Here is a 26,422-nt window from a genome sequence, read left to right as displayed (position 1 = left end):
AATGTTAATGGTGAGCTGTCAGGGGACTGAAGGGGAAGAAAGACATGGACAAGCCAAACACCGTGGAAATAACAGTAAAATCAATGGGGTTCTTACAGGACACTCAGGTGATACTGAAATCTCTCTCGTTCTAATGTGATGTTAGGGTCAGCAAACTCAACTGATTTATATAAAGGTATTAGAGTTTCACTCCGTCAGAGGAGGGGCGATGAAGAGCATGCAATTTGTAGATGTGTATTTTTGAGTAACTTTATCATTTGCTGCAATATGTTCCTGGACATGTTTTTTATTTTTATTTGGATGACTTTTAATGATTCCTTTATTATTATTATTTGCTTTAAAGACATGTATTACATTGATTTTATTTCATTGATTTGGTTTTGGTTGTGAGGACAAGAATGTATTTTGGTTTCTATTTTTTTGTGAGCTACACAGTAGCATCATTGTGGAAAAGTTACATCTTGTTGCAGTTTTGATGTTCTGGTTATTTATAATAGACCTTTGCAATTTGTATTATGCAGATTTCAGAAATATCAGTTTTTGTGGGGCATCTGAATCGCACAGTGATGTGTATTTTTCACATGAAATAACTTAAAAAATTAAATAACAGATTTTCAGTTAAATTGGTTATACAGTCCATGTGACAATAAGTTTCTGATCACAATTTCTTTAGCTCACCTTCATTTTCCTTTCCAAATAAGTTGACTTGGAACTAACCTGGGAGCTTGGTAACACGTTGTCTGACCACTTCTGTTTCTGATTTTTAGCTGTGCAGCTGCGTTCACAGACCTCAGCATTTACTTTGTCGAGTACAATGTTATCTTAACCAATAAAATAAAACAATGGTTTTCCATCATAAGAACAGAGTAGTATGACACTTTGGGAAGTTTGCTTATTCCCTTTAGATACCTCTCTCAGTACAGTCAATGTGAAGCTAAAGTAAGCAGCCGCTTAATTTAGCATAAAGACTAGCTAGTCTGGATTTGTCCAAAGGTAGAATGATTTGCGCAGTAACTTCCTGACGTCTCTACTGGTTACCCAGCAGTGAGGACAGGATAAAAAAAATAGCCTCACACATAATCCCTTGTAACACCCTATGTTGGAATTTACACTTTGTTCTGACCATTTTGAGGTTTTTGTACAGATTAAACAAACGCGATATAGCCCTGTTATTTAGTGGAATTTTCTTACACACCTACTCTGCTATTTTTGGGCTTTATTTAGTTCAAGTATGTACTGTTATGTGACTTCAAAGTATGTACTAGTGGCAGCCAGTGGGTGATGTGCCAACAGAGTGCCATAAATGTGTAGATTTGATAGATATTTAGATTATTTATTTTTTTCTTCAGTGGAGTGCTGAATTGTATTTTGTAGTGCAGACCTGTAAATGTTGGTGTTTTAATGGGAATATTCAATGTTTTTATTGGGTTTCATGCTAAATATATTTCAGATTTTTTTTTTTTTTTTTTTCAAAGATGTTGGTAGAATCTACACAACATGTAAACTGCATTAGACCAATGGTTGAAAAGGGATGTAGGGGTGTAACTCAGGTGGTTTGGCTAAGCTTGAAGGAATGGGGGCAGGGACTTACTTTTGAGGGATTCTGAGAATATGATAACAGTGCAGGAGGACAGAGCTACGTTTGTCTGCTCCACCAGAATACATAACGGGGAGCCTTCTGCTCGGACATCCTGCAGAGCCCGGGTCAGGCCCGATTCCGCCTGAAGGTAGAGCATTTCCACTGACAGGCCACGCTCCTGCAAGCACTGGCTTAGCGATTTGGGGTAATCCCTTTGAGAGGAAGAGAAACACTTTGTTAACTTGACATTTTTATATTAAGTGACTCAGATGGTATATAGAGAAACCTGAGTTATCTCTGAGAGGAACAGGGGGGTTATTTCTTGATTTATAGTGTGCATCAACAAAAACGCATCGGAGCTCATCCTTTTGCGTGGTGAAATCTGTTTGAGTGGATCTTTGAAATAGACAGGACTGGACGTAGCATTATGTAGAGCTTTGTGTGGCACTAACACACGGTTTTGGGCTCTTTCAGATGTATTTACTGTTGCAGTATTATGTGTTTAGGGTATTCATATGGACGACTTGAGTGAATGTGTTTGGAAATTGCAAGAAAAGTGACCACTCTATTGAATGGTGCTGTTTGATTTGGGTGAGGATGAATTTCTTTATGTGGCTGGATTTGGTGGTATTTTCCTATTACATCTTTCTAAAGCATCAGTGGTAATGTTTTCATATTGGTCGCTGCAACTCATGGAGTTAATAGATTAACATTCAACAACCATACAAGGGGAAGATCTGTTACAAGAGGCAGGGATACCAAATGTAGCAAGGCATCCACAGACATAGAAGTAGGCAAAGAAAAAAAAAAGTTTTAGACATTTGTATAAACATCTTAATTGGCTATTACAATGCATTGTTAATACAAAGCATTGAAGCCGACTACAGCTGCCAGAGCCACCGTTTAAACCTAGGGCTCAGTGTTTACTACTCAAAACAAGGTTTTAAAAAAAGGAGTATTTGTCTAACACCTGCAGTACACATTTGATATTGCAGATACCACGTTCTTATGGCATGTAAAACTGTAATTAGTCATTAGCTAATTTTCCCTAGAGCGGCAAATAGCCTTTTGAATGAATGCACTATGCAACACTAGTTCAGATATTTGAACATTTGAACTACAATACCAAAATCTGTATTACTTTTACATTTGTGTATTAAATGAAAACCAAGAGCTTGAACCAAAGCTCTATTTTTTTATTTTTAAAGAAGAAATACAACATTTACGCATACTTAAATACAGCTAATTGAAATCCACTTCATTTTGTTGGTTAGGTAGCCTGTTGATAACCGCAATGTACTGTTTAATTGAATTCATATTAATATTTCCCTTTAATTAGCACACTAGGGATAATAAATGAGTATCATAGCAGTGTGAGGACTCCGGTGACACGGCTGCCACAATTTATATAGCTTCATAGTCGCCGATAGTGTAGGAGCATGAATTCCTTTTTGCATTGTGTAGTGAGTGTACATCTTTTATGTGCTTTGTAAATAGGATGCAACAGTAACATTACAAATTAGCGTGTGTTCATTCATTTGTCACCAAACGGGGTCAAGGCAGATCAATTTAATGGTGTTCTTTTATGAGCTTAAAAGATCAAGCTGAATGTTTTGTTTTATTATATGTCTATATTTAGTCATGGGTGTGGATTTGGCAAAAGATTGTGATTAATGTCAGACCTGCATGATACTGTAGCTTTATTAATGTATGAGACTGTAAAATTACTGCACTGAACACTAAAACATAGCTCTTGTAGTTCCTACTTTCTTTGGGCAAGTATGAATGGCACATATTAATTTGTCTTTTTATCTTAACAAATGTGGTTCAGTAATAACATTGCATGTTAAACGAAGTGAGTGGAATTTGGATCAAATGTGTGCAGAAGTCGCAGTTCTTCTACTGCATAAGAGGCTTCTGAGGAGAGCTGGAGCATAAAAGAATATGAACAAAACTCATGAGGTAGTCTCAAATTGGCTTTAAGACATAAATAAGGACAATGGCATCAGTCAGATACATTGCTGTCAGATGGAGAAAAAGGGGGACTTTTCTGTCAGTGATCATAAACCAAACTTGACTGACAGGCAATCATTTAACACAAGAAAAACTGAGCTTTGTCAACAATAACGAAAAGATAACCGGGGCCTTGTTTTCTCAGTTGCACCTCTTAAGTTGCACCAACAACTTGGAGCTTGAAATCGGTTGGAAACCAATTTTTGGAAGTCATGTCCCGGCTGTGTAACAAAACGTATTGAAACCCAGACACACAGGGGATTACTCCTGGTGAAAGATCTTGTAGTGTCAGTGTGTGACCCGCCGTCAACGGTCAGTTATGTAGTGTGAAAAAATATTAAAAAATAAAACAACACAATGAGTTCACAAATCCTAATTATAAGACAGCAAGTTGTGTAGTGGAAACAATATAGCCACCTGACGACTTTGAAAGTTGTGTTGTCAGCATACGGCGACACATACACAAAAGCCTGTTGCGGACTGTTTCCTGCAACAGGCTCCAGCAAAAGGCACAGTCCCTGGGTCTCTTTTCTTTTTCTGCGTGGTATAAAGCTGCCTACAAGTGCGGTTGGAAATGTCAAGATTTATTTGTAGAACGTAAGGTTCGGAGTCACTTTTTGGATCTCGGGGAGCCGACTGAGCAGTCCAACTGCCTTTACGGCCGTCGGGTCAGTGTGTCAGAGGCTTAATTAGCACAACAGGACGTTACTCAAACCTATGTGTCCTTTTAAATGGCACTGCCGACGCCACGTAGCCCTGCCACTAATCACCAGATCGCTTTCTTCAGTGTTCAGAGCCAGTGGAAGTGCTGTTGTCAAACACACAGGGGTTAACTGGTTATCTTCAACAGTTGAATCTAAGAAATCCAAATCTGATCCAGGAGTTGCTTATAGTAGGTGTACTACTCTCACAACTGTACAACAACTACACTGGCTGATTTTCTCAACTCAATAGCGCCACAAGAGTGAAAATGCAATTTTGAAACTTTACAGGTGTGTAGTAGAGATCAAAGTGTAGTATGAGCAAGGATGCCAGAAAGTAAGGGGGTAGAAAGTAGGGATGGTGCCAGTAGAGTAAACCAAGACATTAAGAATTATTTTTAAGGGAAACATGACAATACAATGCCTGTTATTTACGGAGTGAGGCATAGAAACCCAAACATGAGTAGAGACACGTTTTATTCAATTAACATGATGGGGAAGAATAGGAAACAAGGCCTCTGTGTAAAATGACTACCTTTAGTACAAGAACATAAACTTCTTCTTCTTCTTACATCATTATATCATACTATATTGATTCAATTGGCGTGTGTCACTGGCAGGTGAGTTTAAATACAGGAGTCAAATGTTCTTGGCTGCGCCCTCCCCCAAAAAATAGACAATTTAAAGGACATCCTTTGGTTTGGTCTCTCTCTAACTGGCAGCTAAGTATAAACCCTGCATGTAAAAGGAAATGTCCACTTCAACTGCTTGTTATTTTTTTTATAAGTACTCACAGGCACCGGTTGGTGACAGAGAGGACCACACAGTCAGCCGGCTTCTTCTCCTCCTGCACCTGTCGGTAGAACTTCTGATACAGGGCTTTACGGCGGTCTGCTGGGGTGCAGCCGTCTGGCTTGGCTGTGTGTGTGTGTGTGTGTGTGTGTGTGTGTGTGTGTGGGGGGGGGGTATTTGGGAGACATTGACGGGGAGACAGATTGGAGAGAGTAAAGGGAGAAGAGAAGTGCAGGTAGAGAAATGAGAGCAGATCTTTGGTTAATAGGATATCAACAGTAAGCAAGGCCAATAAAATGGCATTTAACTTCACGTGTAAAACTGCAGATTGGGGCGCACCATAAGACAAGACGTGTTGTGTAAACCAATGGGGTACCAGTTATTGAATAAATAACAGTTTTATTTATTTTTAGTGCAGTGGAAACCCAGGATAGAGTAGGACCACATTGCTTCATACTGGAAAAACCACGCCCACTGGAGGAGAAAACAACTCTCCGCTCTCCATTGACTTGGGCTGCCTCTCATAACCCTTATTTGGATGCAAAAAATGTTGACTGGTGCAAATCCGTTACTGTGCTTTTAGTGCTTAATATGAAGAAACAGTCTCACCATTTGGTTGATGTTTGTACCCCTCGAACATCACACTTCCACTGTAGTTTTGAATTTGATCTAGATCTTCATAACTGAAAAATGCATTGAAACAGGAGCGTCATACAATGTCACATTTTAATGAGGGAGGCATTTATTAGCCTACTGTTCAATAGTGATGTTATATGTGATGACTTGACGGATTTAAAAAGGTTAGGGAGGCTGGAAAAATAGACTGAAATCATGACCAGTTTCAAACAAGTGGCAGTTTCTTTCCAACCCTGATGATGAAGTATGCTTTAAAGACAATTTACATTGCAGTTTTCGATGTTGCAGTCTGGTTGGTTATTTGGTCCAAAACACAAACAAGACAAGGCTATGTGACTGCCCTGAAATGTATGTATTTATCTTTCCACTCCAGTTGTGTTGCAGTGTTGTTGTGCTGTCAACGTTTGTCCTGACAGCTTTATCTAAATAAGACACTTTTCTTGTCCATTTTTTCCTTGTTGAAAACAGAGATATTGATTGGAAAAATTGCCCTTATTATGATCCACGTATTATGCATCAACTACCAAACAAACACTGCGGATAATGTTGAGAGACAGAGTCTTTGAATTGTAATGCTGTACCTTTCCAGGGCATCCTTGAGCTCTTCGTTCCTCTCGTCTCTTTTGGGGTAAGGCGCTGCTCTCCGAAACAGACGCAGTTGTTGAGCACTGCACACCGCAAGAGGGAATTGAATGAGTGCCTTAGCCTACCACCAAATACAACTCACGTTAACTGGCGGAAGAGGGTTAGGTGTCAGTGTGTAGAACCCACGCCGTTTTTTTCTTCTACTAACGTTATGGGTGCTAACGTTACCTAGCATGTCAGCTGCTAGCTAATGCTAAACTTGCTACAGTGCACCACTCTGCTTACCTTCCGTTTGGGTTAGCTGGTTGCCGCCGGGCCGATGCAGACGATTTCGTCCAAGACGACATTTTATCCGCAGTGCAACTTCAACCAAATAAACCTAAGCTTGTAATCACAGGATGACGAGAAAATATTTCCCGAGGTTACTTCACCAGTGATACGTGCTACATCCCTCCCTGTAGCGGGGGAGAACCATAGACAGTATAAAAAATAAAAAAAAGGGAGAAGGAGGAGGAGCAAGACAGCAACTCTTCTTCAGGCGGTTGACTAGCACGCTTAGCTACAGCAGTTGTATTACCATAACACCACCTACTGGACTAGGTACACCGTTGGCTGTATAAAATGGGAATACAACCATTAAACTGTAAAACTGACGATGCCTTTGACCCCCCCCGAAAAAAACATTTTATATTTTTCAGAGTGGCCTAGCCTATACACTATAGGCTATAGCCTATCAGCTGAGGTTTTGGGACAGCCCTTTGTGGCCATGAAATGTCTTTTGGCACCCAAAAACAGTTACAGGGAAACAAAATACTGTTTGTGGTTTAACATGAAGCTTTTCATCGCCATCAATGTTGATGATTGGACCAGTGATGGAGTGCTGACCTTATCTATATCTGTTGATAGTTCATTGCAAATGTACATCAGACATGAATTTTTTTAAACTCTGCTCTTAAGAATATGTAAATATCCACACTCCTTATATTTCTTTATTTCTTTATTTATATTTCTTATATTTCTAATAACTGAGCAACTGTAACACAGAGTTTCCCTTCGGGGATCAAGTATTTCTGATTCTGATATCTGGTTGTAGCTGAGCTGCCGTCCTCTAGTTTGGGTAAGGTTTTGTCTACTTGGTTTGTGACCATTGACCGTTAATAATATACGGTCTATGTTTGTGATTATGAGAATGATTGGACGTATTGCCTACTTGGGTAGGTTACTGGGAAGCCTGTTAGGGCACATACCATATAACTGCAACATTCTTGGTTTGATTCCACCAGGGGATTCCCCCCCCCCACCGCCCCCCCACCAATGTACGCAACCATCCTCCTGTGGATAAACTCTATTTCAAGCACATAGGCAATTCCTGTATGAGGAAAGCAGGGTATGCTGGATCTTTTTACTCGATGTTAAAAAAAAAATACTTCAGCTACAACAATGGCTCCATAAACAACCTTAACTGTTATTTTATCATAGTGTTCAAGAGCCACCTAGGAGGTTATGTGATCAGCAACCAGGTTGTCCTTTGGGATGCTGTCAAAACAGCAGATGATTAGAGTAGAGCAACTATGGAAAAAGCAAACATCAAGGTATCTTGTACATAATTTATTGCATTTATGGGGGGAAAAAAACTAAACAGTGGTTCATTTTCCTCATTTAGAATGAACTATGAACTAATTAGATGGCAGCCAACACGGACCAGAGGTATCTACCATGGATGAGATGTGAATACCGGTTGCTGTTGGCGAGCACCCTGCGTTTGTGTCTCGCGGATAAACTCACGCACCACGGTCATAGACAGTTAAAGAAATGGCTATGGCACGCACTAGTCTTGAACCGTGAGCGCGCAGCCGCGGTGGTGACAGTCGCCATTTTATTTTGAAAATCAAACTCAACTGGAGCACAGCGACTCTTCCATCTCGTCAAGTTTGTTGTGTCCGAAACAAAAAGGGATGAACATCTGAATTATTTTCATGGGAGCACGGTAAGATTTATAATATATTTGGTGGACAGCCGTCGACAGAGTTATATACAACGTAAGCAACGATGTTGATACGGAGGATGGCGTCTAGCCACCAGTGCGGAGAGGTCTATTTGCTGAAAAAGCAGCTGTCATTTTGGTCACATCCAAAAAGTAACAATTTCTTAGTTTAGAACGTTTGAGTGTAGATAACATATTGGTTCTTTGCAACTATAATAGCCACAGTTTTGCTTCAGACGTTATTGACGTTGGCTCGGTGTAACGGTTACTAGAAAGCTAGTTAGCATGTGAAACTAGCATGTAATGTTAGCAATTCCATAGATTAGCCAGACCCCCTCAGAATTAAGCTAACGTGAACAAGGTTAATGCTAACGTTAGCTGACACGATCGCGCAAAACCCATCCGCAGTACCTGCGGCCTTCACGACAACGGCCAAGGCATTTTTAACGGCAGCGGTCTCAAAAACTTTGTGATCAGTTAACTAGTCAAATTGACTGCCAAATTGATGATAATGCAATGTTAATTAGTCTGTCTAATTATACACACCAGCTTGTTGCGGGCTCATGTTGCTAATGTTAGCTTTACGTAAATGCTAATATGATAGCATTAGCTCGTAGCCTACAGGGAGTAAGTAACATTTCACAGAGGTTAATGTTAGATATTGACCACTGGTACGGTATTCTGATTAGTAGAGATACAAAAAATACAGTATGGTACCGATTAGTGTTAACGGTATCATAATTATCCAATAAATGTTGGCCAACGTTAAAACGTCTCCCCTACCAAGTGTTTATCAGCGTCATGGTAATGTTAGCTTGAGTAGCTAGCTAGGTTTCCCCATTTCCCACAGGAGGAGTATTGTCCCCAAAAGGGGACGTTTGTATTAAATTAATTTTCTAACTCAGCCTCCTATCATAAAGGATTTGGATAAAGGTATGACTGTTAAACACTAGCTAGGTAACGTTAGCATCTAGACTCTTTGCCAGTAATCTTGCTAACTACATTAGCTTTCTCTTTGTTTCAATGGGGGATTTTTTTTTTTTAATTTATTTTTTTATTTTATTAACTCTTCCTGTCCTCCAGTCTTAACACATACCTCGTTAGCTGCTTTTAATGCTACGTACCATTACATTGGGTTATAAAGCTGCGGCAGTCATGGTGCAGTTGTAAACGGAAAGGTTGGTCAGTTCGGTGAGCAACTTAGCTAGCGTTAACTAACGTTAGCTTTGACTCTGTAAGACAGATATTTGGGTTCATTCGAGGCCTAGTGCAAGCTATTGGCACGACAAGTTTATAGAACTACAGTATGTCTGTAAAGAGCATACTAATCCACATATCGGTAAATCAACTCGTTTTGACTATAGTTTAGGAATCTGTTGGCAGTTGAATGCGACAGCATACGTTAAAAATACATTTCAATACACCTATGTGTGTGTTATCCACGTAGGCCTCAAAGCCTGTCACAATATTTTGTGTTGACAATTGATTGTAAAACATGGTCCTGCATGTAAATAAGGCTACAGTACTCTAAAAGTTGAGTGCTGTCAGTGCTCCTTTTATGTTATATTTCTATTGCAAAACGTTTTACATGTGTTACGGTAAAAACACATTTAATTTGTTTGTACTTTTCATTACAGATGCTGAACTCTATTTTAAACTGAAGGACTCTACCTAACACCGGGAGCTACTGACTTTGGAAGCCAATATTTTTCACATCTTTATTTGGGGGGGGGGGGAGCAGAAGTAACCTATCACTGAAGTGACTAAAGGGGAATAATGGTGATTTTGCGCCGTGCTCGGCCGCCTGCTTCCGCCCCAACCAGCAATGAATCTTGATTCGCTCTCGCTGGCTTTGTCTCAAATCAGCTATCTGGTGGACAATTTAACAAAGAAAAACTACCGAGCCAGCCAGCAAGAAATACAGCATGTAAGTGGTCCCACACGCATAAAGTACATTTCAGTATATATGTCAACAGAGATCTTATGTTGTTATGCTCGTGTGTGTATCTATGTGAATATATCCATGTGTCCACATGTTCGAATGTTTGGCTTGTGCTCTCCCAGATTGTAAATCGTCACGGTCCTGAGGCAGACAGGCATCTACTACGCTGTCTCTTCTCTCATGTGGATTTCAGTGGCGATGGTAAAAGCAGTGGCAAGGACTTTCACCAGGTAATTTTTGATGACAGACGCAATGATTTTTGGTTTAATTTATACTGTTCCCATTTCTTTTAGTACTGTTTCCACATAATTTTGTTTACAAAACAAGGCAAATGGCATTTCAGACACTGCATTTGTTTTCCTTGAAACTCTCAAATTCTGAACAGTTTTACCACTCTTCTTGGGAGTTAAATTGATTGAACATTTGATAGGTTTTCCATTTACCAGGATATGCATGTAGCCAGGCAGCAGAAAACGCATTAAAGGTTAACTACTGTTTTTTTTTTAAAACCTGGACCCTATTTTCCTATGTTTTCGGGTCAAAGTGACTGATACGAGCAACAGTCTTTGGCATTGGTCCAGTATTAAGCAAGATTGCTGCAGTCGGCAGCGATGAAACAAGCTACAATGTAAATTAATAGGGTAATTGTCCAGCTTGTATTTACATTCAGAAAAGTGCACGTTTTGCCACTGACAAGCTCAGATTATTATTCAATGTGTCTGACAACATTACTGTAAGGAGTTCTAAGGAGGTGGACCTCTCTGTTAAAGAGTACAAACTTTTTTTTTTTTAAAGGTAAAAATTCCATTTGCTAGAGACACCAGACTCCATGTAAATAACTCGTAATTTTAATATTGTAAAATGCACTTCATTCAATTTCGACAGAAACAAAATTAAAACTATGAAAAGTCGTTTTGGGTTGTCTTTCCACTTTTCCAACCAGCACAACTCTAGTTTTGGTTGAAATAAACGCATAGTGTACCCTATTGTTATTTTGTTTGTTTTTAAATGGAGTCTGGTGAGTTTAGCGCTAGAGACCTGAGAGCTGTTTCTGGTAAACAGGTCTTAAAAAGGTTTTTAAAAGGTCCTTGTTTGTATCTATCCTTCCCATGATGTTGTCAGACACTTAGAAGAATAAGAATTTTAGCCTTTCAGTGGCAAAATAAAACACTTTTAGTGGACCAAATTGACATTGCACATTTGCCCCATGGGGTTACATTTTGGCCCGGTCTGAGGCTGCCTGTTACAGCATTCATGCTTAGTACTGGACCAATTTCAAAGATTAATGTTCCTATCAGTCACTTACACGCAGAAACATAAATAGGGTTGAAAAGAATAGTAGTTACCCTTTTTAGTACAATGGCCATGAAGGGCCTTTACACACCTGAAAATCTGGATCAACGTTCATGTTTTTGTTGCATTGTATGCCTTTTTGATCTGGTTAGTTTTGGTTTCAATTGCAGTAAGGCAAATGCGCAAAATAACTATATTTGACAAGCTATCTCCCGTTGCCATTGTATACGTGAACCGCAAACCTCGGATAGTTGTAATTGATTGGTTTGTAGATGGGTTTTCCCCGTCCTCTTGTATCCTCTCCTATAATCCTCTTCTGGTCGGGAGTTTTTTCAACTGACTGCTGCTCTCCATGTGTCACCGCAGCGCGTTTTGTTGAGTTGTTGAAGTAAGAAAAAGGAACTTTATTTGAGTTTTGACGAGCTACATAATTTATTCAGAGACAAACTGAAACCTACACTGCAGAAGTTTGTCCAGCTAAATGTTTGCTAAACAACAAAGCTTTTCTTTCTCCATGAAATAAAGCTGCATTCATGTGCGTTTGGTGTCGGCGGTACAGTAACGTTACTCCGCATTCCATGGCAGATTAATTCAGATAAAGCCTGTAAGAGGCAGTGACAATATTACACTATATTGACAATAATACTTTTGTTTACATTTCTGAATGTTCATTTGCTGCAAGCGGACAGCTAGTAAACAGTAGCTACATTGGGTCGGCCCACACTAACCCTAATACAGGGGGATAAGTTTCAGCAGCTGATGTAAGCTATAGATTACCCTTGTTGTGGAACATCGCCTTAAACACAGCAAATAAACTACATTAAAAGGCAGAAAGTGTCTCTCTTGTGTAGTGGATGAATACAATTTTAAAATGTGTGTGTTGCCTTAGTGAAACGCTGAGGACGAACAGTGTGCTCTCAAACATTGCCGCATAGTTGTTTTAGTTCATTTAATTTAGGCACTGTGAAATAAAAAAATGTCCGCCCCTGTTTGCGCATATTTATCAAAATGCCACTACTGGAAATCCTGTATTTTATGAATGATTATGAGCTCTTAGGTGTCTTTTTTCCTAAACAATGTGGTAAAATTGTCACAATTGAGTGTTTGTTTTACTGTCTTATTTTATTCTTCACCTGCCTTTTTTTGTTTTACTCTCTTTTTCGGTACATTTTGGTTTTCAACTTGCCCAAGACACAGTTTCTGATTCAGGAGTGTGTGTCGCTGATATCAAAGCCAAACTTTATTGCTACTCTGTGTTACGCCGTTGACAATCCCCTGCACTACCAGAAGGTAAGAAGCAGATACAAGAATTTGTGTTTTTACTCTGGTAGTCTGAATGTGTGACAGCCCTGATTGATTGATGCATTCTGAGTTGAGTAAAGACATACTACTAAAAGCAAGAAAGAAAATAGTCACAGGTTACAATCGGCTGAAAATTATGTTGTTTGGCTTACATTAACTTTCAGAGCTTGAAGCCATCGGCCCACTTGTTCACTCAACTGAGTAAAGTTCTTAAGCTCAGCAAGGTCCAAGAGGTAAGCCAGCTCTGCAATGGGCTTCGTTATTTATCAATCTTTACGTGTTCCTCTGGAAAAATGTTCATTAGAGATGTTCCAATACCATGTTTTATATTGTTTTAAATGTATACTACTATCCCTGTATGGATGTGATATGATTTCTTGCTCAGGTTAAACTCTTGGTGAAACATGAACAAAGACAATTAAGTCCACAGAATTTTCTTTTATTATCCAGTTCGACTGTCGGTCATAATGGAAAAAGAACAAACTAGTTTTAATGTAGAATCTCTTTAGGGGTTTATTATGTGGTGTCGCATCGGTGCAAAAACTCCAGTACTTCCCGATACCAGCATTTTAGGTGGAATTGGTAGCGATACTGCGTGGTTTACATTTGGTAGTTAAGAAGTATTGACTGTCAACACGTGTGACCTAAAAAGTCTATCTGAAGTTGGAAAACATTTTAGAATTTATTTTTAATTTATTTCCCAGGTAATATTTGGGCTTGCTTTGCTCAACTCCAGTAACGCAGACCTTCGTGGTTTTGGTAAGTAATTCTAGTAGAGCATGACATAGTTAAACCTGTAGCAAAGATGATCTGATTTAAATGGCCATACATGTTACTGTGAAAAGCATTAAAAATAATTAAACACTTGTAATATTTGACATACTGCAGATAAATCTTTTTTTCAAAAGGTAAAACAATAGGTTGTTACAAATTGCCAAGACCCTTTTTAGTGGTGTAGTCTTGTACCTTGTCTTAAATGTGCAAAACCTATTAACCCTTTATTTTCTAAAAGTTGGGTGTTTTTACAATTTCTACACACTATGGGCGAGTTGGCATTTTTTTCCTACCCAGCAATTTAATGAACTTCCTTTTATGAGTGAATGCTGCTTTTCATCAAGTTGTGATAAAGATTAGTAACACATGGACATACAGGAATGAGGTATCTAAATAATCTGAAGCATGTTTATGGATGCCCACATCACTTTAAATAGACAAAATTGTGTTTATGTTTCCCAGCTGCGCAGTTCATCAAGCAGAAACTTCCAGACCTCCTGCGGTCATACGTTGACGCAGATCTTGGAGGAAACCAGGAAGGTGGCTTCCAAGATATTGCCATAGAGGTCTTGCAGTTACTGCTCTCGCATCTACTGTTTGGCCAGAAGGGAGCCAGTGGGGTAGGGCAGGAGCAGATTGACGCCTTCCTCAAGACACTTTGCCGAGGTATATGGGCAACACACATTTCTTTTTCTTTTTCTCTCCTTCAGGTCCTGAAACCTTTTTAGATACCTAAAATTAAATATGCATTTGTCAGACTGAATAGAAATGGTACGAATTCTGTCAAATTGTTTTTCAGTGTTACTGTGCCAACTTTGTTTGTTTGTGTGTTGTATTTCAGATTTCCCCCAGGAGCGCTGCCCTGTGGTGCTCGCACCACTGCTGTACCCTGAAAAACGGGACATTCTCATGGACAGGATCCTGCCAGACTCGGGGGAGTTAGCTAAGACCATGATGGAGAGTTCTCTTGCAGAATTCATGCAAGAAGTTGGCTATGGCTTCTGTGCTAGGTGAATTCATGTTTAAAATCTTCTAAGCTACATTTTACAGTTAACACAAATTAAAATTTTAAAAATACCCTCGGGTATTCAAACCTTCTAGTGAATGCAGTGTAATTATGTGAATCACTTAAGAGGCATTCAGGCAAAATTTTATACCAATGTGCCATTGCCTGCATATTAAAGGGTTGAGGCTCCTAATACAAACTTCGCAGACAGCTTCAGTTCACACTACACCATTATGCAGTTGACAAATGTGGACATGTACCACACACCATTTTTTATGAACATGTTTTGCATCTTCAGAAGTGTTAAAACTTAAAGCTAAAACAAGGTAAATGCCCAATTGTTGAATTTCTTAGACTGTCCTATACCTTATATAATTTCAGTTGGGGTTAAATTGATAGGTGAATGTAATGGTCCCTATGTCTCTCCAGTCTTGATGAATGCAGAAACATAATCCTTCAGTATGGGGTGAGGGAGGTCACTGCCAGCCAGGTAGCCAGGGTCCTGGGCATGATGGCTCGCACCCACTCTGGCTTAACTGATGGCATCCCACTACAGGTGAGTGACACTGTTTGCCTGGTCTGGGTTTTCATGTAAATAAATTCAGACATTTAAAAGAAGTATGGTCAATGTTATCTCTTTCTTTTGATTTTATGATACTTGGATCTCCTCTAGACACAAGATGAAAAACTTTTAAAAACTGCAATGAAGAAATATGACTGGAAAAAATAGTCATTTATTTCAACAAAAATCACTAAATGAAGAACTGCCACAAACTTGAATGTATAACTGAGTCTCTCTTTATTCAGAGAACCAAGGTAACAACGTAACCAAGCGTTTGGCCATAGTTGAGACCAGTTGTTTTGTAAATGACACACACTAAGGAAAGCTCACTGTAGGACTGGCTCTAGAGGCTCTAATTCTGCACCAAGGCTGAATTTTGGAAAGACACTTCAGATATGTTATTAGAGGGCCACTAAGGTCTATATAAAAGCATCTAAAGAGCACCATGCCATGGTATCGTTAAGATATTAACACATTACCAGAGCTCATATTTTCTATTCTTTTTTGTTTTCTCTCAAAGTCCATCTCTGCTCCAGGAAGCGGTATCTGGAGTGATAGTAAGGATAAGAATGATGGCTCCCAAGCACACACGTGGAACGTTGAAGTTCTCATCGATGTCGTGAAAGAAGTGGTAAGTGAACCGTCGGTTTATCTTGAATAGACCCCATTTACACCTGGCATTAAGATCAGTCCTGAGTGATCCCATCACTCATTGGCCCTCTGGAGCTCTGTGCCCGCCCTTGCCTGAAAAGGCTAAGGTGTTGGTGGCATGGAAGTTGGCAATTGGTAGACAATTACCTTGTTTTTCACCTTCATAAAATTTACCTGAGTTTTATGAATATGGACATAAATTCCTGCTCTTAGGTTGCAACGTCTGCTGTTGATTCATTAATGAAGAGTACTGTAAGCTTTTGTGTCTAACATTTTATAATGTCACCCTGGATTTACATTTTGTCAAATTCTGCATCACTGCACAATATAATTAAAATATGCACTAGCCTGTCCTAAACCTCACACTGAAGGTTGCAGAAATTTGACGTTGCCAGTTTACAAAACCTGCTAAGGTGTCACTTGACAATTTTTGTCTGTTCCCTAGAATCCCAACCTGAACTTCAAAGAGGTGACATACGAATTGGACCACCCAGGCTTTCTGATCCGGGACAGTAAAGGCCTGCATATAGTGGTGTATGGCATTCAGAGGGGGTTGGGCATGGAGGTCTTTCCTGTCGATCTCATCTATAGGCCATGGAAACACGCTGAGGGACAGGTAACTGACTAATATCCGTTTTATCTGGATGATGTGATTTCATGTTTTAATTCTAGTTCCACCCTTGGTTGAATGGAATGTATTGCTGTCTAAGAAAGTATGGTTAATAAAGAAGAGTATTAATGCAAAGTAGGAATTGATTTCTCTGTCCAGACCGTAGGGCTGGGACGGAATGGATTTTTTTACCGCGGTTGAAAAGCAAAAAGTTTGCGCAGTAGCATGGTATACAGCAACCGCCTTACGAGAGTAGCCTAAGTTAGAGCAAGAATGGCAGGGTGCCTTAAGTGAGTGACGTCAATGCCCGAGTGGTCGTGCAAGGAGAGCGAGTAGTAACAGAGAATAGCGTAAGAGTGCTTCCGTGAGGAAAATAGAGAAGAAAGAGATAGCAAAGTTGATATAAAGTGGGTTAAAAGTGAACAATAAAATGACAAGGTAGCTTCTCAAGACACGGTGGCCTTATCTGTTAATTCTGCCGGTAAAGTGAATGGCGTTCCCCCCGCACTTGTTGCTCTCTCTACTAATGTAAGCCACTCTGTTTTAGGCTATGAAACGTGCATGCGGGCTGAAATCCATCCATGCCGTTTTATTGGAATAAAGCCATAAACGGAAGGAAACTTCGCTAGCTGCTAGGCTAATGTGCAATGGTTAAAACGGCAGCTGTAACGTTAATGTGTCTACCTTAGCTGAGAACGGAGAAATGTCTTTGCCTTCCCTACTGTAGTACAAAGTAGAAAAGGCAAATGCATTTCTCCGATACAAGAAATTACACAGGTACTCTTGCATATAGGCCTACAAGTCAACACAAATGGAATGTTGTATGTCATGGAACATTGCGCTCCTCAACTTGCGAAAGGTCAGATTTACTCCATCTTCTGATGAGAATCTTTGTTAAGAAAACCTTGAATCCATGTAAGACACAATGTCATCAGACAGAATCTATGTCACTAGAATCAAAGAATCCATGTCATTAGACACAACACGCACACATACCGGGCAATGTTTTTTTTGCGGTGATTAGGGTGATTAGCTCAGACCCGCGGTAGGCATTTTGTGACCACGGTAATGCAGTCACTCTCCAGCCCTACCAGACAGTGGGTTTTGAGTTGTTAAGGTTGAGCCTTGTATTCCCTCTTTTAATGTCTTAATTGCTTTATTTCTGTTTTCAGCTATCATTCATTCAGCACTCCCTAATGAGCCCAGAAGTGTTTTCCTTTGCTGATTACCCTTGTCACACTGTGGCCATAGACATCCTTAAGGCCCCACCAGAGGATGACAACAGGGAGATTGCCACCTGGTATGACGCTTGTTGCTATATAAAAGGATGTTGCAGTTGCTTATTCCTCCTTACTGGGTTTAGTTCTGAAGTATCTAGTCTTTAAAACTGTTTACATTTATTTGCTGCTTGTGACTCAGCTGTACATTTCAAGCAATTTTCCCCTAGCACATCCAATATAATATATCTAATATTGTGATAATAAAAATCACCATTGTTAAACATACATTATCTTTAGGTGATTGCTAAAGGATGCTTTGGGAAACCCTGCTTTATGTCCAGAAATGTAGTTTGACCTACTGAATTAGGTTTAGTTTTGATTTACTCAGGAGCTTACAACATCAATGCTGTAGTGATGCCACAGTGTGCTTGACTGACTGCCCTGAACTCTTCACAGGAAAAGTCTGGACCTGGTGGAGAGCCTGCTTAGGCTGTCTGAGGTGGGCCAGTATGAGCAGGTGAAGCAGCTGTTCAGCTTTCCTATCAAGCACTGTCCAGACATGTTGGTCCTGGCACTGCTGCAGATCTCCACCTCCTGGCACACACTGCGCCATGAGCTCATCTCTACCCTGATGCCTATCTTCCTGGGCAACCACCCTAACTCAGCCATTATCCTGCATTACGCCTGGCATGGACAGGTTGGTGTTGATTGATGCTTGTTGGTTTCAATGAAGTCAAGGGGTCCTTATTTTGTCCTCTGTGCCGTTTGGTACTTTCAAGTTATTTGTCGTTATAGTGGTTATTATTATAACTTGTTTACTTATAATACCTGGTGGTTATTTTTCCAGGGACAGTCTCCCTCCATCCGTCAGTTAATTATGCATTCAATGGCTGAGTGGTACATGAGAGGGGAGCAGTATGACCAGGCCAAGCTGTCTCGCATCCTGGATGTGGCCCAGGACTTGAAGGTTTGTTTGAATAAATGAAATAGTCACTGATGTGGTGACTTCTCTGAACTTAAAACCTTCAAGCTAAAGCTGAATAATTTGGCACTGGTACATTAAATCATTTTCCTGTGTTTCTTTATGGTTTACTAGTTTTAGTCAACATAAAATTAAAATAAGACAAAGTAGAGGACAAAGGCAATAGATCTATGGACGGTACTCACTTTTGCATAAATGTAGGTATCCTTTTCATTGGTCAGTAAGCAAGTGTGTGTATTTTTATTTATTTTTTTCCAGTCTCTATCGATGTTGCTGAATGGTACTCCATTTGCCTTTGTAATTGACCTTGCTGCACTTGCCTCTCGCCGTGAATACCTCAAACTTGATAAATGGCTGACTGACAAAATCAGAGAGCATGGGGTATGTCTTCATATTTAGTTACGTACCGTTTATGAAAAAAGAAAAATTCAATAGGTTCTTGATGGTGTTTTTAATTTTGTATTTGAGAATACCCACCAACCCAAGATTGTATTTATCAATCATTTTGTGTTTTGTCAGGAACCTTTTATCCAGGCGTGTGTGACATTCCTGAAGAGGCGCTGCCCATCCATTATGGGGGGTCTGGCCCCAGACAAGGACCAGCCAAAAAGCGCCCAGCTGCCCCCGGAGACCTTAGCCACCATGCTGGCCTGCCTGCAATCCTGTGCTGGGTGATAACCTAGTTGGCTTAGTCCCTATCACTGTACTATTAGTAGGGTTGGGTACCAAGACGTGATGCTAACATGGCACAGGTGCCTAAACAACTAGGATCTACCAGACCAAATAGTAGCGAGGATTTTGATGTCTCATTTCTGTGCCACTCTAATGCCGGTGTTGCTCTCTGATGCTCCGAAACAAATGTGACAGGCAACAGAAACATCAGTGCATGGAACGCTAGTTAACAGTACACTTGACTGCAGGTAACCTAAGACAACCGTTACTGTATTCCAACACCGGGACCTAACAGTCGTCAGCGGCCGTTGATGGAAAAACACAGACGGTGTATACTGAAACTGGCAGCCTCGTGGTGCATTCAAAGCTATTGTATAATCCCGTTTTCTGGTCTGGTGGTGTTTTTTTTCCCATTTAACAGGAATTTACTGGTGAAATAAGTTATTATTCTTACATTATTAATTTAATTTTGACCATATGGCCAGAGCAATATTGCTTTTGGTTTAAACTTAGTGTTTTTTTTGGTAAATGGCAGTTGAGGTACCGGCAGCATTTTAAAAGGATTGCTTTAGCACCGTTACTGGAAAAAACCCAAACGAAACTTAACCCTAAATAATAGTTAGCCTTTTGAGTTATTGTCTTGCTCACAGTGAGCTTTTATCACATTTGATAGTGTTTTGACCACAATAAGGTTGTCATTTAAAGAATTTAAAGTTTATCACAGTATAGCTATTTATGGACACCAATCCTTCTCACCCTTCCATAAAGTCTATTTTTTTTTAATTTATAATTAAAAAATTTTTTTTATATAACTTTAAGATTTGTTCTCTTTTGTTCTTAGGAGCGTGTCCCAGGAGCTGTCTGAGACGATCCTTACCATGGTTGCAAACTGCAGCAATGTAATGAATAAAGCCCGACAACCACCACCAGGGGTGATGCCAAAGGGACGTGCTCCCAGCACCAGCAGCCTGGATGCCATCTCTCCTGTACAGGTATCTTCGTATGAAAGACACATCATGCGTCTGTAGACAAATTTTGTAATGCCTTCTCATGGTGGAAATTGGTGTCAACAAAATGGATCTGTTTCCTAACTTGCTAAAAACTAAAAAAATAACTTTAAAAAATTGCTCTTAGTTATTTTCTTTCTTGGTCTCTGTCTCTCTTGCTCCTCTCTAGATGGACACTTTGTCTGGCATTGGTTCCTTGAACCTGGGAGGCACAGCCACCTCTCACACTCAAAGCATGCAAGGTTTCCCGACCTCGCTGAGTTCGGCTTTCAGTAATCCCCAGTCCCCAGCAAAAGCCTTCCCACCACTCTCCAACACCAACCCCAGCACACCATTTGGGGGCATTGGGGGGGGCAGTCTGTCCTCGCAGCTCCCTGGTATGGACTCTGGTACTATGCTATTTAATTTTTACATTTCACAACAATCAACCAAGACACATTTTCAAACTAAATCAGCAAGTCAAATTGCATCATAGCGTATCATTTGAGCTCTGTAAGAAACTTTTTTTTTGTTTTGCTCTTGCTAAATGCTTGTGTAAATATTGTGTATACAGTAAGCCTAAGCCAACTATGGTAAAACTTATTTATAAACTTAGTTTGTATCATGTTGGAAAGTTAAGAAAAAATAACTGTGAAAAAATCATGTAAGAGTTAATTAATTGGAGAACACCCTGTTTGGTCACTCAATCCTCGTACCTATAAAACTAAACTAAGTTCAGAGGACAAATGACTGTTTTTCAGATGGGGATGTAGGTATGGGTTGAAATGATTAAAGTGTTATGTTTCTCTCAGGTCCTTTGGGCACAGGCATCGGCTCTGTTATTGGTTCCAGTCTGGGGATGCCACCGGTAAACACAGACCCTTTTGGCACCAGGAAGATGAGCACACCAGGCCTGAACCCACCTACCTTTCAGCAGAGTAAGATGAAGGCCTATTTAGTGTGACTGAGAGACCACTATTTGCTGTTCATCCACTCATCCATGTATTTCTACTGACGTTGAGTTAAAAAAAAAAATATATATATATATATATACACACACACACTGTAATGCATTTTAGTGTGCCTCCCAAATACAGTCAAGTTTCAAAGGAAATTTACTGAGTCCTTTTTAAACATTTTTTAAAGGAACTTTAACCTCTTATAAACATTTAAAGGTATGACTTAACTTTTTTCATGTCATGCTGTACAACATGCATACAAAATTAGTCTATTCTAGAGGAAATACAGATCAATCATTCATTCTGCTAAGACAAATTACACCTTTTTAATGTAACTTTTTAATGATGAAGAGGTCTAACCTGACTTGATAAGGTCCAGTACTCTTGGATTCATGATGTGTTACTTGGTTGCACTATGATGTTCACTAATGAGCTAATAACTTGCTCTTGGTTCATCACTGTTTGATTACAGCATTTAAGTAAATGAGTCTTGGTTAAAAATGTCTTTTTCCTCTTTGTCGTTTTTCTAGCTGACCTTTCTCAGGTGTGGCCCGAGGCAAACCAGCACTTTAGCAAGGAGATAGACGACGAAGCAAACAGTTATTTTCAGCGTATCTACAACCATCCACCTCATCCAACTATGTCTGTGGATGAGGTACATGCTATTATTCATTTGTCTCTTCAAAAATTACTAACCTAAATCAAACTCCCACATGCTTAAGGGCAACCAGTGGCTGCTGTTGATTAGTTCTATCATATTCTTAGTAATGTTACTCTTCAAAGGAACTCATCTCCGACTATATCATTGTCCCCATCCTAGGTACTGGAAATGCTGCAAAGATTCAAGGATTCAACCATCAAGCGGGAGCGAGAAGTGTTCAATTGCATGCTTCGCAACTTGTTTGAAGAATACAGATTCTTCCCCCAATACCCAGACAAGGAGCTGCACATCACTGCCTGCCTTTTTGGTGGCATTATTGAGAAGGGTCTTGTCACCTACATGGCCCTGGGCTTGGCCCTCCGCTATGTTCTTGAAGCCTTAAGAAAACCCTATGGATCCAAAATGTATTTCTTTGGAATTGCTGCCCTAGATAGGTTTAAAAACAGGTATTGAAATGTGTTTTCCTTGTAAAATAATTATGAAAGTAACAGTCATCTTGTCTCAGACTAACATATTTTTTATTTTTAGACTAAAGGACTATCCTCAATATTGTCAACACTTGGCTTCAATTGCCCACTTCTTGCAATTCCCCCACCATTTACAAGAGGTAACCAGGTTTCCTTAATTTATCTTTACCCACCATTTCTTGTCTTATTTAATCCCAGTTCTGACTACAGAAAATGATTCACAAATACAGATAAATTCAATCTCTCGCTCTGCTCCTTTCAATATCCTGTGTGTGCAGTATATCGAGTATGGCCAACAGTCACGGGACCCTCCGGTGAAGATGCAAGGCTCCATCACCACCCCTGGCAGTCTGGCACTGGCACAAGTCCAAGCACAGGCCCAGTCACAGCAACCTGGTGTCCCCAAAGCCCCACAGCCAGGTCAGCCCAGCACTCTAGTCACCACCGCCACGACTACAACCACAGTAGCCAAGACCCCTACCATCACCAGACCAACACCCAGCATCTTCAAGAAGGATGTCCCTGTGAGTCAGGCTTTCATGTTGTTGTTTGTGTTTATGTTTCAATGTCTACACACCCCAATATGGGACTTGTCAATGCTTTCATGGGTTTGTTTTCTTCATGGCATGCAAAACTATCCAATATACAGACTTGCACCTGTTTTAAAAGCCGCTTTCCGACCAGGTAGTTACAGGAACGTAGTTTATAGGAATAGTCCACTTCTAAACAGTTCTAACTACTCACCCCCCAAAACCGGTTTTACCATTTGCATTTGCACTGGCCAAGTGGCCATAGGACCTGGTAGGAGGGGTAAGGGAGTGACGCAAGAACAGCAACGATGTTTATAGTGTTGAAATAAAAAATACACAAATACACCAAAATAAAATGTTGAACTAAATCTAATGTGTAGATAGCCTATGTCCTAATTTAAGCAAGTCTCCCGAAGAGACGGGTATCTCTCTCTCCCCCGCCTCTGCCTGCCGCTCTGTGTGGGTGGGTGTGGGCTGGTCGAAAAGACAGTTAGCCGCAAGTTCCTGTTGATCTTCTGATGGGTATGTGTTGATGGTGATATTTAACAAAGCAATCTCCTATTTACGCAAGCAATCTGAGCGACCTCCAGCTTACAGCGCGGTCTCCGATCATGACTGGCCAAGCAACGAGCTAGCAAGCCGGGCAGGTGCTAGCTGGCTGTCACTTTATGGAGCTTCTCAAATCCGAAAACTTTGAAGCACATTGTCAATTTGGACAACTTTTTTGCAATACTGCCTATATAATCAAAAAGCGTTGATTTCTCGCCTAAAATGTTCTCAAAAGTAAATTAAATGATGAAAGAAGATGCCAAAAAATGTTACAATTGTCTCGTTGTTGGCCTGTCTGTACCGGAAACCTGGTCTCATTGACCTAGGTTTCTATTTGGAAAAGGGAACAGTGAAAAGACTCTGCCCTGAAGAAGGAGCTGAAAGTGTTTAAGAAACTCTGAAATCCCCAAATTGGTCCAGTTGGAACACGAGGAAAAAAAGGGTTCTAGAAAGGTTATGTTGTAGGAACTGCAAAAATCCCTCCGGTCTGAAAGCGGCTAAAGGTAAATGTTCTTGTTCCCACCTGCAGCCCTCCATAAACACAACCAACATTGACACACTGCTGGTCGCCACTGACCAAACAGAAAGGATCGTAGAGCCCCCAGAGACTGTCCAGGAGAAGATTGCGTTTATCTTCAACAACCTTTCTCAGTCCAACATGACACAGAAGGTAAAGTGAAAACAGACCAAACATAACTATCTCAAGAACCGTAATAGTAACATAAGGTTGTTAAACCAATTTCTTTTTTCAGGTTGAAGAGTTGAAAGAAACGGTAAAGGAAGAGTTTATGCCGTGGGTGTCCCAGTACCTGGTGATGAAGCGTGTCAGCATTGAGCCCAACTTCCACGGTCTTTACTCAAACTTTCTTGACACTCTTAAGAACCCTGAGTTTGTGAAGATGGTCCTCAATGAGACGTACAGGAATATCAAGGTAAAACAGTGGGGGATAAGATCGTAACTTGAGGTCTTTAATATTTTCAAACGCACAAGTTGTCTTTTTTTTCTTATTTGCTGCCTACTATAAACAGCATATTCTCGTTGTGTGTTCTAGTGCTTTCCCTGCTTAGTGTAAAATATCGCAGTTCTTATTGATCACACTTGCAGCACCGCTTAAGAACCTATTTGCAAAATATAAATACACCTCTCCATTTCTTTCAGGTTCTGTTGACATCCGACAAGGCAGCTGCCAATTTCTCTGATCGCTCCCTACTGAAGAACTTGGGCCACTGGTTGGGCATGATTACACTGGCCAAAAACAAGCCTATTCTTTACACAGTAAGAATAAAAAAATAAATGTTTTTATTTGGTTGGCGTTGTTTTGTTACGTGCTGGGTCTCCTGCCGACTTTGTAGTTGGCTGACAAATATTTCACCTTTTTTCCCAGGATCTGGAAGTCAAGTCTCTGCTACTGGAAGCCTATGTGAAAGGCCAGCAGGAGCTACTGTATGTGGTTCCCTTTGTGGCCAAAGTTTTGGAGTCCAGTCTACGAAGCATGGTTAGTAAAATAGGTGTAGACTGATAGGTGTCTCCCTGCCATTGACATTACCTCATACCACTGCCAGTATGTCATGCTGTTGTATTTTTACACACTTGGTCAATAAAATTGGCTTGTTCTTACCTGATTACATTGTTGGAGGTTCTGTGAATTATTTGTAGTGATTTTAATTGTGTGTCTCTGATGTTGTAGGTCTTCAGGCCCCAGAACCCCTGGACCATGGCCATCATGAATGTTCTCGCTGAGCTGCATCAAGAACATGACCTCAAGGTAAGAGATTATTCTTCTATATAGCCACTTAACTGCAGGCAGCTCTTGGAAATGCACTTATCAAAATAATACATTTTAAATATTGGTTTGGTAGCAGATGTGAAGTTATCATGCTACAAAACAGTAGGGGTGGGGCTGTTACCTCAATGGCGCGGTCACATGACGCCTACCACGAGTCTGAGGTTGTCACCGTCATTACCACAAAAAAACATTGCCCTGCATGTGTGCACAGCCACGTTGATTTTAATGTAATGGATTGTGTCTGATGACATTGTGTTTTTACATGGAGTTAAAGTTTTCTAAACAAAACTTCTTAAAAGATGGAGCAAATCCAACCTTTCGCAAGTTGGAGAGGGCAATGTTCCACGTAAACGGTAGGGAAAGCAAAGACCTTTCTTTGTTCACAGCTGACGGTAACGTTACAGCTGCCGTGTTTACCATTGCACATTAGCCTTGCAGCTAGCGGAGCATCTACCGTGCTACCGCTGTAGAAAATCCACACCGTCCCAGCCCTACAAAACAGAATGTATTTAACTAAATTTGTTAACCAAAACCAATTCAATCCAATATTGTTAACCAATACATTCTGTATTACACGGGCTATCACCTAATTGTCCATAACTGGTTTGTTGCCGCTTCCACCTATAATACAGATAAACAGTATTTATTAATAATTCAATAAGTTCTTACATTGTTTTCTTGTTTACTGCAGCTGAACTTAAAGTTTGAGATTGAAGTTCTGTGTAAGAACTTGTCTTTGGACATCAACGATCTAAAGCCAGGAAACTTGCTGAAGGACAAAGATAAGCTGAAGAGTTTGGAGGAGCAGCTGTCGGCACCAAAGAAAGAGGCAAAGCCTCCAGAGGAGATGCTGCCAGTGTCTACCACAGGTGGGCGCTCCATATTTGCTTATAACTTTGCAGTGCTGCCTACATACTTTACGTCTAAAGTTGGAAAGATTTGAGTTACCACTTTTAAGTTTTTATTTTTATTTTTTTTATGTTGGATTTGTTTGTTCGTACAGGTTTTAGCATATCATGTCAGCAGCAATCCAGAGGGTGGACATTGTCTCATTAACCCCAGTAATGACTTGCCCTCCCAAATGATTAAAGAAATGCATTGTGGCCCGTACTGGCCAAGTCAGACATACCTATTTAAAGCCACATCTCTCAATAGCATGAACTTACTTTAATTGTTTTT

General features: G+C 40.2%; 2 protein-coding genes across 14 annotated transcripts in view; one reads left to right on the top strand and one right to left on the bottom strand.

Annotated features, from left to right (window-relative positions):
- si:ch211-216l23.2 (uncharacterized protein LOC565061 homolog) overlaps positions 1 to 6,795 on the bottom strand; it is a 10,448-nt gene extending 3,653 nt beyond the window's left edge. The window contains exons 1-5 of the mRNA XM_034878161.1: positions 6,592 to 6,795; positions 6,303 to 6,389; positions 5,695 to 5,768; positions 5,088 to 5,211; positions 1,592 to 1,791 (exon numbers count right to left, since the gene is read on the bottom strand). Of these exons, the coding sequence (XP_034734052.1) occupies positions 1,592 to 1,791; positions 5,088 to 5,211; positions 5,695 to 5,768; positions 6,303 to 6,389; positions 6,592 to 6,653 (547 nt within the window). The 5' untranslated portion in view covers positions 6,654 to 6,795. The remainder of the gene's footprint in view (positions 1 to 1,591; positions 1,792 to 5,087; positions 5,212 to 5,694; positions 5,769 to 6,302; positions 6,390 to 6,591) is intronic.
- A 1,275-nt stretch (positions 6,796 to 8,070) lies between these two features.
- cnot1 (CCR4-NOT transcription complex, subunit 1) overlaps positions 8,071 to 26,422 on the top strand; it is a 27,016-nt gene continuing 8,664 nt past the window's right edge. For 2 of the 13 annotated variants that reach the window (XM_034878130.1, XM_034878125.1), the window contains exons 1-29: positions 8,072 to 8,293; positions 9,928 to 10,217; positions 10,355 to 10,462; positions 12,723 to 12,815; positions 12,992 to 13,060; positions 13,532 to 13,586; positions 14,064 to 14,267; positions 14,443 to 14,611; positions 15,037 to 15,163; positions 15,690 to 15,800; positions 16,266 to 16,436; positions 17,603 to 17,730; positions 18,107 to 18,347; positions 18,498 to 18,617; positions 18,891 to 19,013; positions 19,152 to 19,303; positions 20,146 to 20,296; positions 20,481 to 20,688; positions 21,103 to 21,228; positions 21,780 to 21,904; positions 22,070 to 22,356; positions 22,439 to 22,517; positions 22,656 to 22,901; positions 23,986 to 24,126; positions 24,209 to 24,388; positions 24,616 to 24,732; positions 24,842 to 24,952; positions 25,145 to 25,222; positions 25,935 to 26,113. In XM_034878130.1, the coding sequence (XP_034734021.1) occupies positions 10,116 to 10,217; positions 10,355 to 10,462; positions 12,723 to 12,815; positions 12,992 to 13,060; positions 13,532 to 13,586; positions 14,064 to 14,267; positions 14,443 to 14,611; positions 15,037 to 15,163; positions 15,690 to 15,800; positions 16,266 to 16,436; positions 17,603 to 17,730; positions 18,107 to 18,347; positions 18,498 to 18,617; positions 18,891 to 19,013; positions 19,152 to 19,303; positions 20,146 to 20,296; positions 20,481 to 20,688; positions 21,103 to 21,228; positions 21,780 to 21,904; positions 22,070 to 22,356; positions 22,439 to 22,517; positions 22,656 to 22,901; positions 23,986 to 24,126; positions 24,209 to 24,388; positions 24,616 to 24,732; positions 24,842 to 24,952; positions 25,145 to 25,222; positions 25,935 to 26,113 (4,001 nt within the window). In that variant the 5' untranslated portion in view covers positions 8,072 to 8,293; positions 9,928 to 10,115. Of the gene's footprint in view, positions 8,294 to 9,927; positions 10,218 to 10,354; positions 10,463 to 12,716; positions 12,816 to 12,991; positions 13,061 to 13,531; positions 13,587 to 14,063; positions 14,268 to 14,442; positions 14,612 to 15,036; positions 15,164 to 15,689; positions 15,801 to 16,265; positions 16,437 to 17,602; positions 17,731 to 18,106; positions 18,348 to 18,497; positions 18,618 to 18,890; positions 19,014 to 19,151; positions 19,304 to 20,145; positions 20,297 to 20,480; positions 20,701 to 21,102; positions 21,229 to 21,779; positions 21,905 to 22,069; positions 22,357 to 22,438; positions 22,518 to 22,646; positions 22,902 to 23,985; positions 24,127 to 24,208; positions 24,389 to 24,615; positions 24,733 to 24,841; positions 24,953 to 25,144; positions 25,223 to 25,934; positions 26,114 to 26,422 lie in introns of all 13 variants that reach the window. The other 11 variants (XM_034878127.1, XM_034878124.1, XM_034878131.1 and 8 more) reach the window with 8 other exon arrangements.

This window comes from Etheostoma cragini, chromosome 8 (assembly GCF_013103735.1).
Source record: "Etheostoma cragini isolate CJK2018 chromosome 8, CSU_Ecrag_1.0, whole genome shotgun sequence".
NCBI lineage: Eukaryota > Metazoa > Chordata > Actinopteri > Perciformes > Percidae > Etheostoma > Etheostoma cragini.
Note: the sequence above shows the minus strand (reverse complement) of the source record. Positions and strands in the feature narration are given on the sequence as shown.